General features: G+C 38.7%; 1 protein-coding gene across 5 annotated transcripts in view; it reads right to left on the bottom strand.

The window, feature by feature from the left end:
• LOC115585272 (vitamin D3 receptor A) overlaps nucleotides 1–18,859 on the bottom strand; it is a 106,363-nt gene that overhangs the window by 48,255 nt on the left and 39,249 nt on the right. The window contains exon 3 of one of the 5 annotated variants that reach the window (XM_030423536.1): nucleotides 11,114–11,221. The exons of the other annotated variants lie outside the window; for them this stretch is intronic. Coding sequence (XP_030279396.1) covers nucleotides 11,114–11,195 — 82 coding nt within the window. The 5' untranslated portion in view covers nucleotides 11,196–11,221. The remainder of the gene's footprint in view (nucleotides 1–11,113; nucleotides 11,222–18,859) is intronic. 5 annotated transcript variants of the gene reach the window in all.

The raw sequence follows: 18,859 nt of genomic DNA, 5'->3' as shown, positions 1-18,859 counted from the left end.
GGTCTGGTGACCTTTAAGTTGGCAACATTGGCCCTATAAGCTAAGGGTGCAACCACATGACACTGGAATGCGATAGGGCAGTGAACTTTAGGTATAAGAATTTTCTAAGCCTCAAGTAGCCTGAGGAAGTCAATAACACGATTAGCCATTTCAAATTAAGACATACTAATGATGAAAGGGCCCATCCCCAACAGTAAAAACAGCTGTGTTGGTTGTCTGTGCAAGGAGCATATTAAAAGCCATATTTATGTTTATTGTTAAGCAGCAACATTATGGCTGTTGTCATTATGATGGGAGCAAAGGATGAAGGTTGGTTTGGCGTTTGGAGCAGATGAAAGGGTCAAAGAAACCCACACTTTTACAGAAGAAACCACTTTTCGTGTCCAGTATGAAACCAAGTCAAGGATGACTGATCCAAATTTCTGTAACATTTTTGTGACTCATGCATAATGTAACTAAAGTTAGGTACATAAGTTCAGTAATGATGTACTTATTTGAACCCTAAGCAAAATCTTTTCCTGAACCTGATGATCAAGTTTTGGTGCCTCAACTTAACCAAACTGTGACCATTTCAACGATAACCCTGTGACAATGGCAATCATCATTTTTATGAGGATATGTTGAAAGGGAACATGGAGGAGGACAAGAATCAGAGTTTTATTGCTGGATATATTGTGTGTGACAGATGGCAATGACAGTTTTAGCAAGACAGCAGTAGTGCATCTTACTCTACTTCGGTGACTGAACAGTTTACCATATCAGTAACTTGTGGTCTTCAAGGTCCAACCATCCTATTTGACAAAGCCTTTAGCAGCATAACAGCAGTGTTTTTCATATAATGTAAATATTTGGACAGCTTGCCCAAGACCCCCCACAGCAAATCATGTTATGATTTCATGCTGGACATGCAGTGATTTTCATGGTCTATCAGATATTTCTATCTATCTATCCATCCATCCATCTATCTACACACACACACACACACACACATACACACACATACACACACACATACACACACTGACTGCTGTATATTAGACTGATATACACTTTTTATAATGCTAGTGATTCAGTTAATGGATATGACTGATGTACTCTAAATGCTGACATGATGACAACTGATCTTAGGACATCTAAAATATTATACATTCAAAAGGCTTCTGACAGAGACAGTAAGTGAGCATGCAAGAGTTTTATATATGAAAATCACCTAAAAATCTTATCTAAACAGCTATTAATGTACTGACTTTTCAACACATTTTCCTTTAAGCTGCTCATATGTAAGAATATGAAATCATCTGTGTTTAACATATTAAACCATGAAGGCATGAAACAACCGTTTTTCCTAATCACCTGTACCATTACACTGTTTAAAATCGAACATCATTTGCCAGTTTAACTTGCAGCACAATCTACAATGCAGAGTCCCAGTGATTTCATCACTCCATTGCTGTTTCAAACAAAGGTTAAAAAAAAGGTTCTGCCTCTGCCAAAATCTCCATGTCAAAGTGAAAAAAAAAGGCAATAGGCCAAAACTAACATATTAGCTCACTGAAAAATAGGGGTGCTTAATGTTGGCAGACAGCTCTTAAAGGGAACTTTCTCTCACTTTACCGGCAAATCAACAATGTTTTTAGTGTTCCAAACAGACTCATCAGAAAATAGTTTCCTTTCCTCCCTTTATTATTGGGTAATTTCTTCATTAGATGAGGTCTGAGTGGCATATCCTAAATATTTGAGGCTACAGCACACATCACATAAAAAGCTCTTCCTGAGGGCATCTCTTGCTATTAATTTCCTTTAAAAAACAAAATAGTGGAAGGTCTGCCTGTGTTAGTTTACTGAATTAAACACATGTTTGCTGTTAAAAATGTGGCAGCAATGTAGAGCAAGAACATATTACCTGGATCAACTTTAATGACAAAATATGAACTCTTGTCTACTGTTGTTACAGTGTGTGTTCATCTTGTCTGGCAGAGGAAAAGATGTTTTGCAGGTTTGTTTTATTTATCAATTTATTTTTTAAAACCAGAATAATAGCATGTTAACATATTCCCACTAACACTATGAACTTAACATGGTGATGTGGATGTGTGATTAAAAACTGCCTGGGCGTTGAATTTTATCTACCTAGCGTTTTAAAAAAAGAAACAAATGATGCTATGATGGGATGGTAAACTATTTTCTGTGGTTGAACTGAATAGTATGAATGGAGAAATAGCATCTACATTGAACACAATTTTCAAAATTTAGATTCCATTTTGTATTAGGAGTAACTTGAGAAGGATCCTTTAATTTGCCATTTCTAACTTGGACTTTGGAGGGAAATACAACCTTGTTCTTTCCTAAGTTGAAAACTAAGCACGCTGTTCTTTGTGTGTGGGGAGTCCATTTGTGTAGCCTCTAACAGCCAAAAGTACAGGATAAGCCCGCCCGGTATGCAACTCTAGTCCATAGCTCCCTTCATCCTCTCTAAAGGCAGAAAGGTGAATTCCTTTGTGTATTATTTCCACGTGTTACTGGTAGCAGGTGGCGGAGTGAGGAGAAACAGATACACAGCAGTTAGGTTAAACGGTTATGAGCTATGTCTGAAACGCGTATTAACTGACAATCTAGCCAAAGATCCATACAACTCTGTGATAATCATGCAAAGAATGCTTCCCATGTTTTCCCTGATACCAATTCCAGTTTCCTGTCATTCTGAGACTTGACACAGTGGGCACGGTGACGGCCCAGTGTACAGATGCCAGCACCTTTGTTCTGCAGGTAATAATAGTTATAATAGTAACATTAAGCCAAGTATCAGTTTATCTTCCACTGCAGTATTGTGCTGAGGACTCCTCCCAGCTTGTCTAGACTGCCAAGTATGCAGGTGTAAATCAATACACCCACCACCAACAACACACACACTCAAAGTTCACATTTAAACTTCACTGGAATTTGAAGTGTATTTAACAGAGTGCTCTCAGCAAGCTTTACAACAGTAAAACAAACTCACTTCAACGAATATACAAACAAATAGATAACACAGGATAGACAGAAACAGATCAGATGTGAGAGCGCCGCCTCATAAAAACCAGGTAATCGCGATAGCGGACATGGTTCAGGGTCAGGGCAGGGGTTAAGATACATCAAACTGAAGTGATGGATCTTGAGTCTGTGCTTGAAAACAGACTCTTTCACATTCCCTGATGTGGCTTGGCACGCTGTTAAAGGGAGAGGAGCTCTGAAGGAGAAGGGCCTGGCACTCACTGAGGCAGAAGGGCCTCTTACTGAAGAAGAAGAGCCTGACTTTTTCTAGATAATAGTGAGTGTTGAAACATCCAGCAGCTCTTCCCTGTAATTTCATGAATTCAGGGGTACCAGACTTGGGTTGTTTTTTTTTTTTAAATATTAGCCACAATTTGTTTCCAGTTATTTCAACACTGACAAAATTATCATGTAGTGAGTGATAAAGAATGGACAAATTATGTCTCCAAAGAACTTGTTGCAGAATAACAGAAAAACCTTGAAGGCAAACCATCAACTCTGAGATGTTGTGATAAAGTAAATAATGTGCTGGCTGTGCCAACAAAAGTAAAGAAATGTGTTGAATAAGAATTTCATCATAAACATTAAATGTTAATTATGAACATTAACTGTCCAGTAACACAAACCGAAGAGTTAAAGACACAGAATACAGTTTTTATGTTGTAGTTCAGTGGAGTTTAACTGCCAGTATCTAGGGTGGATACATAATGACATACTAATTTTATGGCAATGCTTACAAGGATGCTTCTACATACTGTTGTGGAAATGAAAGACAGTGGATTTGTGTTTGAATAAGTTTCAAGTGTCACTTTCAGATTTCCCACAACCACACTACAAGTGTCACCACACAGGCCTCAATTTTTAATGCCTCTGATCCAAGCAAGCTATCACAGATAAGCACTTTGATACTTGATCATGACACACAGAGACTGATGCACGCATAGGAAGGGGAGGATCAACCAGCCACACTTTTTATCTCACAACACAGACAGGAGGTATCCAGTTTTATCCAAAGTAAAACCCAGCATTTAACATTACTTTAGTTGTTTGTTTTATATGTTTTACGAAGTCATTGTCTTAGTGCATGCTGCCATGGCAGACACAGAAATGTAGCACACATCTAATTAAAGGTCAAGTAAAAAAAATGTGTTAAAGCTGCAGTGCAGAGCTCTGCCACCTTAAACAAAAACTGACAAAAAGCATAAAAAGAAGCAATTCAACGGAACCATCTTGAGCCAAAGACTATAAACTGGAGAACATTGAGACTATGTAACTTTTTCAGATGTGATGTTGCAAATGAGTGTGCGAGTCCAAGATCGGTAAAATGGTTTTATCAACCTCTGTCCCCTCGACTTACAGATCAGAGCAGTAGACATGCACAATATGGATGTTTTTCGGTTGATGCTGATAACCCATAATTGCTTGCTTCTGTTGGCGGATAACCGAAAGTTTCATATTTTTGTATTGTAAAAAGAAGTTCTGAAGCTTTAGTTTATGCACACCTGAGGGTAAGAAAGACAAGTGAGCAAAGACGGACAGTTTATTATATTCCTTAGCTCTACCAAAATTTGCTGTTTTTTTATATAGTTTAAGCTGTTTGACTTAAGTGTGTTCCATGCTTCTATATAGAGGCCAGAGGTTGACCAATACTGGATTTTTAAATTAGCGTGTGCGATTTCATTTCATGAATGGATGATCAGTTAGGTGGCTGGATTATTATGAAATAGAGAACATCACATTGGTAAATACAGTATTAAGTAACGTAATGTCAACAGAGTGGTTTCTTTTCCTGCCTGCCTGGCTGCCTTCAGTGCCCTGTCCCCATCTTGGAAGAGGTGATGGTGTCGCATTATATATTCAAGACTAGATAAACTGAAAACAGGTCAGATGAGAGAGGTCTGGCTATGCGAAACGAGATATGAGCAGAATGCCACACTTGTCAGCCCCCTGTAAAATCAGCTATTCACGTTTAAAGTTACGTCGGTACCATATTTTCTAACCTCATTGCGAGAGTAAGAAGGTATTTCATTGAGTGGAAAATTATTTTATGGAAAAATATCTTTGAACTAACGTTAGTCTCTCTGAATCTACATTGAAAAACTGTCGCGCATGTACGGCTGCTGCATATCTAACCTTTACCTACTGCAGCTACCTGTCTATGTCAATTTGTTAATTTACGATTAAAAGGGAGAGAGAGATTAAGAGGATTTAGATATTTTCAGCAGCAGTGATGATGACTGACTCAGTGAATCCTCCACTCAGCCATCGGCAACTATCAGAGCCAGGTCAAGCCAATAACAATGGTTTGTCAAAAGGTCCTATCGGCGCCGCTAAAGTGGCCAAACCAATTAATAGGTCGACCTCTAGTAGAGGCCCTTTCAAATTAATGCATGTGCCTGCATGTGAGTGTTGTGTGATGTATGAGCATTCAAGAACACAGAATCAGCTGGTGGGTAATTTGCCAAGCACTATGTTAAGCTCCATAGAAATCAGACATTAAACAAAGCATGTACTGATAACATGTTAAGGAAGGGCTGGTATTGGAGTCATATACATATGTATCCAAACACACATGACAGATTGTCGTTCATAGTGACTGTGAGCCTGAACAAGGTAGTTTGTTTAACTGTGAATGTTCAGTTGGGATTCCAGAATAATTGATAGAAGTATATCGGACATTTAGTACTATAGATAAAGGATGAATGGAGATGAATGCCACTCTCAACAATGGCCTACTGTGAAAGACCAGCCCATAATCTTAGACGAGTCATGGCGGGAAAGAAGTGGTTACAGTGTAGCGGCCGGGCCAGAGATTAGCCACTGTGATAAAAAGAAGAAACTCTCACAGGCAGCTTAACAGAGTGTAAATGACCCCTCCAAAAGGCTACTTCAGACCCAAACACAGACATAAGCTTCCATTCAAACTCTTATTATCTAACTCAATTCCATTCCATCTGTCTTTTGATTCAGTTTAATGCATTCTGCTGCTAATCTAATACTGCTCGATTCTTTTCTATTCAGTGTCACAGAAGTATTCACAGGAAGTTTCAGGGCTAGCATCTTCAACACCACAGTCTGTCAATCAAGCAGAGAACAGTAGAGCTCTCGCAAATTAAATATTCACTTCTTCCATGAGATCATAAAGTTAACTTCTCTGGTGCTACCCCCGAGCTCTGTTAAGATGATCACTGTGAAATTACAATCTTACAGGAGACATGTCACATCATGTCTGTGACCAGTTAAGCAACAGAGCCATTTCTTCAAATTTAGGGGCATTCTTTCTGGAATCATCGTAAATCAGGTATGAGTTTAATGAAACTCTGCCCTACCTCCACAACGATGTACAGTTACGGAATGATAATGATGTTCTCTACAAACTTGTCAACCCTTTCAACACTGACTCATCCATACTTGTATATATTCCCAATAAAGTTAACCAAGTTAACTCCCAAATGATGTGACTGAATGGGTATGTGCAGACTACTTGAACAATATCTCCTTCACTCTGCTGTTGACTGTGTTGCAACTTGCAATCTATTAGTGCACAGATTTTGATGACGTTGCACGCTACAACTTGTGTGGCAATGTGCAGGTTTGAGATGAGCAGATGTGGACTCTAAGGCTGTAATCAACCACAGAAATCCTTGGTCAACCGAAGCCATGAAATTACGGCTAAAAATCGGGGGGGAAGGGGGATGTCTTGGTAGCCTTCCACCTAATTAATTAAAAATAAACATGAAGACTAGGAGTCTATTTGATTCTGGCTCTGACAGCGTTTTGCATCAGGTGCATCTGCGCAATATCATAGCCCATGATTTACAAAAATATACTATGTCAACTAGTGATATCAGCACAAGAACTGTTGCGGAATATTTAGACAATTGTTTTTGTCATGTTATAATAATTGACAGACACTATCCATTCACACACAGGAGCTCAGCTCCGTGGCTGAGACACGAACTATTAGCCTAAACACAACTTACTCTTAAACACAAAAGGCAAGTCCACTTTAAGAAAAAATAATTGTTCATATACTTAAAACGGACGGAGCAACCTAACGCAGACAAGTCAGCTTACCGTTTTTAGTTGATATTCCATGTTTGTAGTAGAGCTGTGATATACAAGCTGTTGCTTGCAAACTTTGCATTCAACTTTTTTTCCATTTTTATAAAATGCTGCCACACTGCTGATGTCTTTGACATGGTAGAATAGGAATGACTGTAAATTAAACGCTTAAAAATAAATAAATATTTAACAAACCACCGGACCTAGACCTTCTAGTACATTCTTCAATCTGTTTGTCAGTAGTGGGTTCGGCTAATCCAAAATAATGAAAACAAGGGGGGTGTTCTTAAGACACACTGTTACCTGTGAAACAGGGGTGCTCTGAAAACACCCCCATTAGCAAATATGCCATATGCAGGACACACTGCATTGGCCATAGCAGCATGTAATTAACACGCCAAAAATTAACCAATCAGAATTTTGGTCGAGCCAGAACATATAGACCAATAAATCGACCAGTCAACTAGGAGATTACAGCCCTATTGGACTCAATTGCAATTTGCCATGAATACAAGCACATACTGCTTCTGCCGGCTTGAATCGATGGCTTTGAGAAGACAAGACAAACAAACATGTTTCAAATGCGTTGGCATGAGTGAATCTAAATGGAAAAGGTACTCTATGGCTTCTGCCAGCACTTAAAATTTAGTACAGCATCTTCCCTACATGCTGCTATTCAATTTAAATTTAAACTTTATTCATATTATTTTACCGATGCCATAATCCAGACTGATAAGATGTGCAGTTGATATAACATCACCATCACATCAACAATACCTTCATTACCACAACTACTAGTTACAATATATCAATTTAAAGCCCTGTCAGGATACCATTAGCATGAGACAAGCACTTTTGTATATAAAAGGGTCGTCTCGTAGTGACAAACCCACACCAAACTCTGCAGTTCCGCTCAGCTCAACTGACATTTACGGCGTCAATTTATTGTTTTGGTTTTACGGCCCCCAACTTAACTGTTTTGGTTCATTGTCATAGGGTTGTTCTTTGCTGCAGCAGGCAGCTGTTTTCAGTGATGAAGCTCTGAAAAACCCACCCGTAAAGCATCAAACAACAGATACAGACACAAGCAGTGAATGAGAGACATTTCTCAAATTTAGACAGAGCTAAAGGCGAGTGAATATTGGATTTAAATTCATTTTGTGGCTAGAACATGAAACAAAACAAATGCTAATATTGCTCCATATTGGCTGGATGTGTAAAGAAGCAACTCTCTGCTAGCATGTCAACTTTATGCCCCCAAGAAAAATAAAGGTTATTGCAGATTTGGAAAGAGACAGGGGGCACTGATTTCATTCTTTCACTCAGTATACTTGTGCCAAACCATTCACCATTGTCCGTAGCCCGGTGGACTTCAATATGAAAAAAAACTTGGAAATTAAGCTGATCTGAAGTATTTTCATTTTAAAACCGCAAGAATGAATACATGAAAGAATTAATGATTTTTTGGTCCGTTAATATTATTTCAAATCCATTTTAGAGATTTAAGAATCAATAATTAATCATATGAGACATTAACCATTTTTTGTACTCAGCCCTATTCTGAAACACTATAACAACCTTGAGCATTTCAATATACCAAACCACAACTTTTAATTTTACACTAAGCAATTTCACAAAACATGTTTTGGTCTATGTGAAGACGGAGAAGAGGGTTTCGTAGGGACAAGTCCAGGCAAATGTTTCAAGTTCAACCACAGTCTGCCTCCATTATAAAATTACACCAAATGTGAAAATCAAAAAAAGGGACTCTTTTTCCACCCACTACCTGGCATCCATTTATGAGCGAAAATAACTGGGCTTAGTGGAAAACAACAGTGTCTGACAGAGAAAATGACTCATCTCTCGCTCCATCCCTCCATCTCCCGCTCTCTCCCTTCCTCTTTACTAGTTACCAGCTCCAGCACACCCTGTACATAAAAACAGAGCTGAACTTCAATGAGAACACAGACGCCAACACTGAGCACAACAAGCTTACCACTCTGTTCCAAGAACTGATGGGGCAGACTGACAGAGTTAAGGAAATAAACACAGGGTCCAAATGATGAGTCAAATAAATGTTACATGTTCTTTTAAAATTAGAAAAGAGGAGAGGAAAAGTGAATAAGAGAGCTCAGAAAGAAAATGAAAGGACAAAAGTGTTCAACCTTATGTTCACGTATTACTCATAGGGGTGGGATATCTGTAATGGACATGTTACTTGCCAAGGTTTTAACAGTAGCTGTGGCAGCCTAGTTTCTTTCCACTATCAGCTGATATATTCTGATATCAATAATGCATGGTGAAGAACTACAGTTAAGAGTAGAACTTGAGATAAAATTAATTTCCTCTCTCTCTCATGGAAGCTCTACAGGTTACGTAAAAGCTATTGAAGGTAAACTGCATTTTGAGCCGCAGAAAGGATATATGCAGAGACTACACCTAAATCTGTTGTCCGTTCTTGTTGGTGAGGAATTGCAATGAGGAGAGGATGAGTCTCAGGCTGCTTGTGTCAAACCAGATCTATATTCTAGTTTTACTTTAAAGTTCACTTTTTGGTATTGTTGTGAATAAAAACAAAAGACACCTATTTATAACCCTAACCCCCTCTCCAGCCTCAGCTGGTCTGATCACTGCTACTTTGTCCTTGTCAGCACCCTTGCCTGTTGCAGTTTTCTGTTTAAAAAAAAAAAAAAGATCGACAGAATTGTCCTCGTTCTTAAGATGAAAAAAACCTGTAAACTAGCGAAGGAAAGAAACAAGATTTTGCTCCACAGCCTGCAGGGTTACGAGGATTTATAGAGGCAGGTTTTTCGATCACTCGTCCATGTTGTGATATTGTCTGGGATCAGGGCAAAAATCTAAGTGAGCATTATAGGAGACTGGGAGGAAAAACAGGAAAAGAAAATAAAGTGTGTCCCTGAGTAATTGTGGCATCTCTCTAGCAGGAAAATAAAACATCATAGTAAGAAGTCTACACTGACTGCTTTCAGTATTTAACAGCAGTGTTAACTTGGTCCAGGGGTTATTATTTACTCTAGTTTTATATATTTATACGTCATTTCAAAGATCAACAAAAGAAAAGCTGAGGTTGGCAAATCATTTCCTGAAATCATCACTTCAGGAAACTAGAATTTCTTTGATCCTGAAATGATGTGAAAAACTTGAAAATACAACATCCTTTTTCTGTGGAGTCATTGTCCTGACTGCTACCGCTTTGGTGGATTATCATTTCTGAAAAACTGTGGTCTCACCAACCAAAACCTTCACAGGACACAAACACACATCGGAAGTACAGCAAGTCACAATAGTAATTGTAAATCAAGTCTCAGATGAAGTCATACAGTACACATCTGTCAAACATGATGTCTGTTTTTTAAACAGGCGGTCTGAATCACCACATGTGAAAGAGCAATCTGATTGTGAGTGACAGTTTCAACTCTGTGGTGACCAGCACAACTGTAAACAAGTGGGATGAGGGAGTAATCAGGAAGGGCAGTGTGTGTTAGTGTGCGTGTATGTCTGTGTGTATGTGTGTCTGTGTGCGTGTGCGCGTGTTAGGGCTGGGCAATATGGCCCAAAAATGTAATGCCTGATTTTTTTCACACCAAACTTGATTTATGATTTTAATAGATGTTTTTTCCTCCTTAAAAACAAACTACAAATCACAAAGAAATATTCAAAAAACATTGCTTTTATTTTAATGCTTTTACTGTAAACAAAATTGCCCTGCCATTTTCAACAGTGCACCTTTACACTCACTAAAGGTGTCCCTTTTTGATAAAAATGCTGTCAGATTGCAAAAGAGCAAATAAGCAAATGAGCCTGAATTAATGCATTGATGTCTGTCATCGCATGTGTGTGTACAATCGCTTTGCATTTCCCAACCTGCATGAGGTCTTCACCAAATCACTACATACACACAGGGCTGCAGCATACAAAACCACAACCAACCAACGCCATATGGAGAGTAAAGAGAGAGAGTGGGATAAGAGGGGGGTGGAGGAGTTTAAATCATTACCTCTGTTTAGGCTTGTTGTGGCTGTTGTTTGTTGCTTGGTTTTCCCTCTCTGGGTAAATGAGCATACATCTTCGGAAAACATAACCACTCTCTCCTGGTTTCAAGCCGCTGTGTATACATACACACAAATACACAAACACGCACACACAGACAGACAAAGAATCATGTTCACTGGAACAAGACTGTATGTTGTCTCAGGTAGGCTAACAAAACACCACTCTTGGCCTCTGCTCTCCAGCTTAATTCAATGGGGTGGTTCAGAATGAGACATTTTGATCAAACGACTGTCTAACTTTCATCACATTCCAATGCTACCACTCTAAGATAAAGTAGAAGCAGTAACTTAGGAAGCTGTTTACAGTTCACACAAGCTGGAAACGTTTGGCTCTGTGCTGACAGGCCCAGAAGGAGAGCCCAGGATGAATCATCAGGGGCTTGCTAATTGCACTGGACTAGATCCACAAATGTGTATCACTGCCATGAATCCTGTTGTTGTGACTCTCACCACCTATGAAGATTGACAGAGAGTTTTCAGTTGCCTAAAATCTTTATAGATGAATGTAGGGCTAGGCAATATTGATAATATATATTGCTACAGTGATATGAGACTGTACACAGTAGTACCATCCTAGATTTGGGATATTGTTCAATCATGATATGAAGTGTTGTTTTTTCCTTATTTTAAAGTGCATTACATTACACATTATGTAATTTTCTGAACGTACCAGACTGTTTGACTTGTTCCAATTCTTGCCTTTACCTACATGGTCATTATATTCACATTACTGATGATTATTGAGCAGCAATCGCATTGTGTTAATATTTTGTGTAAGTATAAATAGTCAACCCTACAATATTTTCCCAGTATCAGTATTCAAGGTATTTATTCATCCAGTCCTAACATTTATTGAGTGTTGTTGTAGACGTTTAAAAATATTGAGATATATATCGAAGAAGGGCTGGGCGATTAAACGATCTCGAACCGGGCTCATGATCAAATCTATGTCAAATTTGGTGATAAGCCTAGTACATTTTTACTCACCATAGATAGATCTTACCGCCTATCACTTGGTAAAAATAAACGTGACTGCAGCCAGGGACCAAGTCTGCTAACTTTTGGTTTAGTGCAAGGCTAACTTAAATGGGGATGAAATACTTTAAATCAGGCGACTCTTCTAGACTTTCAAAATTGTATTGGATGGAACGGCTCTAATCCCAAAAGTAACACAAGCCATTTATCCACCATTTTACAGACTTTCATTATGTTAGCGTATGACAAGTCATAGCCACATCACCCAGCCCTAAATGAATGCAACAAATTTATCAGTGTACAATAACAGTGGAGGAATTTTACACATAATGAATATTGCTCTAGAGCTAGATTATCATTGTTTACCAGTTAGCACAGCTGTGTTTGTCACATCTCTCCCTCAAATTAGTAAGAAAATGTAAACAATGCTTAATGACATCCATTGATGACATCACTCTCATTAGGGCATGAAAAAAAATCAACAATCTCAGGGAACAGTCCTTAATTTTCATACACACGTGAGGTGGCCCTCATAAGTCAACTGATCAGCCAGTAAAGACAACAAGATAATTCATCAATCTATCCTCATCAGTAATCCAGCCAAATGATGAGTGACTCCTGAGAATAAAAAGGAACAAACCCTCAGTTCAAAGATAAATATGTGGAAAAACCTAAACTAGGTTACAAGGCATTCATGGAATGACAGTGTTATGTAACATGATGCTGACTCCAGTCAAAGCTCCCAGCAGGAAGGCTGGATAGAATAGACCTCAGTTCACCTTATTTCTGATCATGGGCTAAGAAAAGTTCCATTCAATCATTAACGTTTATTTCATGAAAAACATACTTGAATGTGGACACAATAACAGGACTGCTGTTAAAGAAAGTGTCCGCACCCACTTCTCTTTAGTGAACAGGTATATGGCCTGCAGCCTATACTGCTCTTTTCAAACTTAAACTGTAGTAAGCTCTGAACAGCCAGACCTTCGCATTAATTCACCACTTGCGAGCATAATACGTAAATATTTTCCATAAATGTAATCTGTAAAATGATGACTAACATGTGCGACATAGCTCACAGCTTACTTCAAGAGCCTGTTGGCTAAAATAGAACTTCATATCGACTCAAAATGGTATTCCTCTTTTTGCCATCGACTCTGATGTCAGCACTACATTAGGAGGATATATTCAACAGCTGTTGTATCACAGGGAAAAAATGACAAGTCAATCTGCACACATGATATGATTTACTATTAGATTACTTTAAACAAAAGCTGTTTTACATTTAACTGTACAGCTGTAGGCTGGTTTAAAAAGTCTTGTCCTAAAAAGTTTCAAACTACAAAACAAACTACTTTATTCGGCCTAAACAAGTAACTCTGAGTCAATTTGGTAAGTTGTGATTCAGATATATCCCAAATATTATGTGACCAGCTCTTCCCATCAAAAGCATAAGTGTAACATCGTGCACAGCAAAGCCATTATGTGCTCTCCCACACAGCTAGGAAAGAAATAGTTCAACGCACACTGACCGGATTTTCCACCAGGTCTTGCAGAAAAAGTTCAATTAAATTGACCTTTGATCCTAAATACACACAATGGGTGTCTAGTGGGATTCTGGCATTTCAAGAAAGAGGGAGTTACGACAGCAAAAATTTCACTGTACAGAGTAATGGAGGAAAAGCTGTGTTTCTCTGAACTGAAGAGATGTATTAGAGCATTGGGGTACCAGATAGAAAATGTAGCTCCTGTCACTTACTACAGTAAGTGAGCAGTCAAATCAACATCAAGTTCATCTGTCAGACAGTCCATTAATAACACCACCTTTCCCCCCAAAATGAATCAAGTCTGTTACTTTGGTTAGTTAGGTTTGTTGAATAGCATCTACACTGCACAAAAGTTATTTCCATTGTTTGATTCACTCCGGTGCAAACAATTTCCTTTCCTGGCTAAGGTGAATTAAAATACCTCACCTCCATGCTACCCCTGGCTCTTAGCCAGCTGAGGGGCCTCTCGCCCCGGATGACGGGGGCTGAAAGCCTCTATTTTACCCTAACGGAGAATCACAGGGCTTCCTTCTATGGATCTTTGTGCAATTTATTGTGTATTAAAAAAAATTTAAAAAAATAAAATGTGAATTTTTTTTTGCTTGCTGTAAGAGTTTTATTCGAGAGAGACCATTTATAATAAGCAATGATGTAAAGTAGCAATACATCCTCTAAGAAATGTGTTAATCCTTCCAAGTAATCCATACCGTGTGTGGCTGTTTAAGGACTCTGTCCTTAGTCTGGTTTTCAGGGAGTGAAAAACATGTTGGACTGAGGTCAAGCGACCGAACTTGACCAGTCCAAAACATTCCACTATTTGGCCACAACAGAAGAAAAGTCATTGTTTTTGCTGTGTGTCGAGTATCATTGTCCTGCTGCATTGTCATAAAATTCAGAACTGTGCATAATTAAAAGGGATACAAGTACACCGGCAACCCAGTACGGACATAAACTGCCCTAAACACTTTTAAAGCCCAAACTTCAAGGGTCTCAAGTCATCATGCTAGAGCAAGAGGCCAAAACACTAAAGAATGTGTCATTCTCCCACTACATAAGCCACACACATACATCTGAAACAAACTGATTTACATTCTTGTTGTTCTTACATTTCACATGTTTGCGAAAGAGGGGACAAATGTAGCTGCGGTGTATTGCCTTCATTTGCTGTGGCTTTACACTCCACAGTATGTTTTACAAAGTAGACACTGTCTCGTGGCGCTCTCTGCTGATTATCTGTCAACTTTGATGACTTCCTTCCATATCATTGTCTAATCCGCTTTGTCCATGGGGAGAGAAGTGAGTTATACCACACTCACTTGGTATAAAATGGTATTTCAAAGGTTTAATGGTTGAAGGACATCAGTACAAATCTGTGAAATGTTCAATTACAATCTTTTGTACCCACCATGACAGCCTAAGGCATTCAGCTTCAAAATTTTGATAAATGAAAATGGAAAGTTTGATTTTCCTGAGGAGTGAAATATCCCCGTAAAATGTGCGTCATTCTAAAACTGAACTATCCATGGCTTATGTTAGAGCGGTCAATATATCTATATTATATCATTATCAAAATATGAGACTTTATATTAAAGCCCGACAAATTTTGTATTTTTGGGGCTGCTGCTCAAATATAAATTAAAATTAAATATCTAATTAATATATATTCAATTGTTAACATTTTGTTAAAGTACCAAGAGTCATCTCTACAACACTGTTGCATACTGATGGACAAATGTGTTCAAAAATATTGTGATATTTGATTTTGTCGCCCAGTCCTCCTTGCATTCATAAAGTGCTAAAGACACAGATATTGCAATATTATTTGAATGGGCCACATCGCTTGCTGTAGCTTCCATTACCCATTTCATACATGGTTATATCTGACCCTGATTCTTTAATGCACAACCAATTTGCATGCAATTCATACGTGTATGTTCTTTTATGCATAAAAGACACCATAAATATAATATTCATCAACTTAAATTCTGTGTTCAAAAGCAAACAATACAAGCTTACCAACAGGACACACAAATTGAATCTGTGCAACAGAGTGGGAGGACAGACAGAAAGAGAAAATCGAAGAAAGTGAGACACAGGAAAAAAAAAAAGTGATAGAGAGTTGATTGGAGCAGAGCCATGGAGTGAAACTGTAGATAGTGTGGAGAAACAGTGTGGTTACTGTGAAACAGCTGTGTCAGCTTTCAGCGCACTCACTGGACAAAGTCAAACACGTATGCATTGCCTGTGATACACAAGTTACAGCCATAGAGTAACCGACAAACACACATACGTAGACACGCACCCACACACGCTCCAAGTGTAAGGAGGCTGCCAGATCAAAGCATGAGACATCTTGCACACACCCACAAACACCAACATTGACATAAGTGTCATCCACATACACTTCCATCTGACTGCCACACACAGACACACACGCACACAAAAAAACTGAAATAAACAGAAATATCACACAAAGACATAGACAGTCTGCACAACATACTTATCTATCCATCCAAATCTAACTGAACCCTCAGACTGTGCCTAACAAACAAAGCATGGATGTGGATGGTGGATGAATGAGAGGGAGTGTTGTGAGAGCCAGCCCGGTAAATAGGCCATCTGCGCTGCTCAGGTCTAATTTGGGAAACGCAGGGAATGAGCTGAAACGACTGGTGTCAAAACTCCTGTGAGTAGCCAGAGACTCGAGCCAGTCTGTACAGTGGAGAAACATCCCGACACAAATACCAGGTGGAAGGAGGTAGCACTATGTTACAAGAAATTCAATAAATAAAAACATGACAGATACACCTTGCTGGTTCATAGCCATGACAGACACAAAACATTACTGTTAAATACTGCAAATATCAACACAAGAAGTCACATTTCCTCTATGTTGATGCCTTGAGGCCTGAAGGGTAATCCAGTAATGCCACCGCTCTAACCAAAGAATGTAATTGTATCAAAGTAGTGGCGTGTGGTTTGATACAATGATGACAAGGTTTTACCTGGTGAACCCCGGGGCACAGATACAAGACAAAACATAATCTTGTCTCTGGGGCTGCAGCCAGGTTAATAAAGAGAAATAAATCCAGATATTAGGATTATTATTACTACATTCTCTGTAATGGTTATTTTTTGTTGTTGTTGTTCATTTTTGTGTCCATTTGTGGGAGCTAGGAGAGGATCGGTGCTATGACAGCACTCAGTCACAGCTGCAAGTAATAAGTAATTAGGAACGATGACAGTTTATTTCCTTTCGGTGTGGCTGGAGCCACGAGGCTGCCAACTACACCCACCACCAGCATGCTTGTCTGCAAAGGGAGCATTTCATAGACTTTCAGGATGATGGTCAGTGTGAGTTTTAGTTTATGAGATCAGCCTTGGTGGCCTGAGCTCTCCTACTCTTCATGTGTGCATCCCTCCCTGCCAACTCTGCGTATGTGTGTGTGTGTGTGTGTGTGTGTGCGCGCGCGCAATTAATTTGATTCAGATGTGCCCAATCATTTTTGATCTGATCCCAAAGAGAAACATACAAACTGTTCTGTACTTTAAGGAAGGAGAAATTATCCAATTAGATAAAATCAGTGTATAGCCGACCATTCTGATAATATGTTTCATTCAGACAAAGAAATGCATGTTTTTAAGTCAAATATTTTTTTAAAGATTAGATAAATTCAGTCACCTTTGTCTCACAGAGGCTTTCAACAAATTGTATAATTTGTTTTGTTGCCTTTGATCAGTATAATGTAATTACAGTAAAAACTTGCATTAATAGCATCGCATTAATAAATATCAATTAGGTACTAGGGATAAAAAAAGAAAATAAGTTGATTCTGGTGAATTTTCTGTATCAGAAAAATCATAAATATCATCACAAGAAGTTTGAAGAATATTTTGAAGATTATAGGAATAATGTTGTGAATCACAATTGTGCTGGACAGGGTAATCGTGTCTTTCATATCCCATGCCTATTATCTATATTATTAACAAAACGGATGTATGAAAGACAGTCTAGTCCAAAGAAACCATGTACATGTCCACATACAAACACAATAACACATGAACGAGGCCAATTCAATGTCTTTCATGGTCTTCCACATGTGTCACTTTCACAAATGAGTCAGTCAGAGGGGCGAGGTAACATGCACTGTGCATGTTAAAGAGAGAGAGTATGTGTGTGTATGGGGCTGTGTTTTTTCTTCTGCTGCATACTCTGGGGCATACAGTGTACTACAAGCCACAATCAGTGCAGCGCTGAAAACAAATCTGACCCAAGCAGACTCCAGCTCCTGCCAAAAGCAAATAGAGTCTTAAACGCTCCATAATACAGCACGCAGCAGGAGTGAAAAAGGGGAACAGGATAGAGTAACACAGAAAAAGCATAACAAGGAAAAAACACAGTATGCGCAAAGAAGGGCAGAGAGAGGGAAAGAGAGGGGGGACAGAAAGAGAATAACAAGCGTAAAATGCTGGCGGTGGAGGAGAGGAAGACGGGCAAATGACAACAGGAGGAAATGAGGCAGAGACAGTCTGTAAGAGGAACGAGACGGAGCACGTTTAAAAGGCAAATTAAGACCTAACTGCTACCAGGGACTTTGATTTACAACCAATTTATTACCCAAAACAAAAAAACAGTGAAAGCTGTGTTGCATTAAACCCATTCTGTAGTAACAGTGGACAAGCATGCAGAAACCTCCTTTGACCATCTGAGGTGGAGTTGGACACATGCATACATATTATACAAAAAAACAAATATTGCTGCATGTCCATTTCTATTGTTGTTGTTCTATTGTAAAATTCAGCCTGATTTCATTTGCCTTTAATTAAGGTATTCAATTATTTTTATTTTTTAAAGACTGGTATAATAACAATTGGTTTTGGTGTGACATAACCCAATAATCAATTACTGACTTAACTTGACTGTGGATTTAAATGAATATAGGAGAGAATATTGAGCTCAGCCTTTATGTAACACTGCTGTACACACTACATTAGGTACAGTATGTACAGACTGCTTTCCACACAGGAACAACTAACCATGGATCAGAGCACCAAAACCATAAAACTAGGCTTGGTAATGTGGTGTGAAGCATTTCTACTTATATTTTGTAGAAAATCTATTATTATCCCGACAGCAATCAATAAATCAAAAGATCTGACATAAAAAAC

This window comes from Sparus aurata, chromosome 7, assembly GCF_900880675.1.
Source record: "Sparus aurata chromosome 7, fSpaAur1.1, whole genome shotgun sequence".
NCBI lineage: Eukaryota > Metazoa > Chordata > Actinopteri > Spariformes > Sparidae > Sparus > Sparus aurata.
This window is presented reverse-complemented; position numbering and strand designations above follow the sequence as displayed.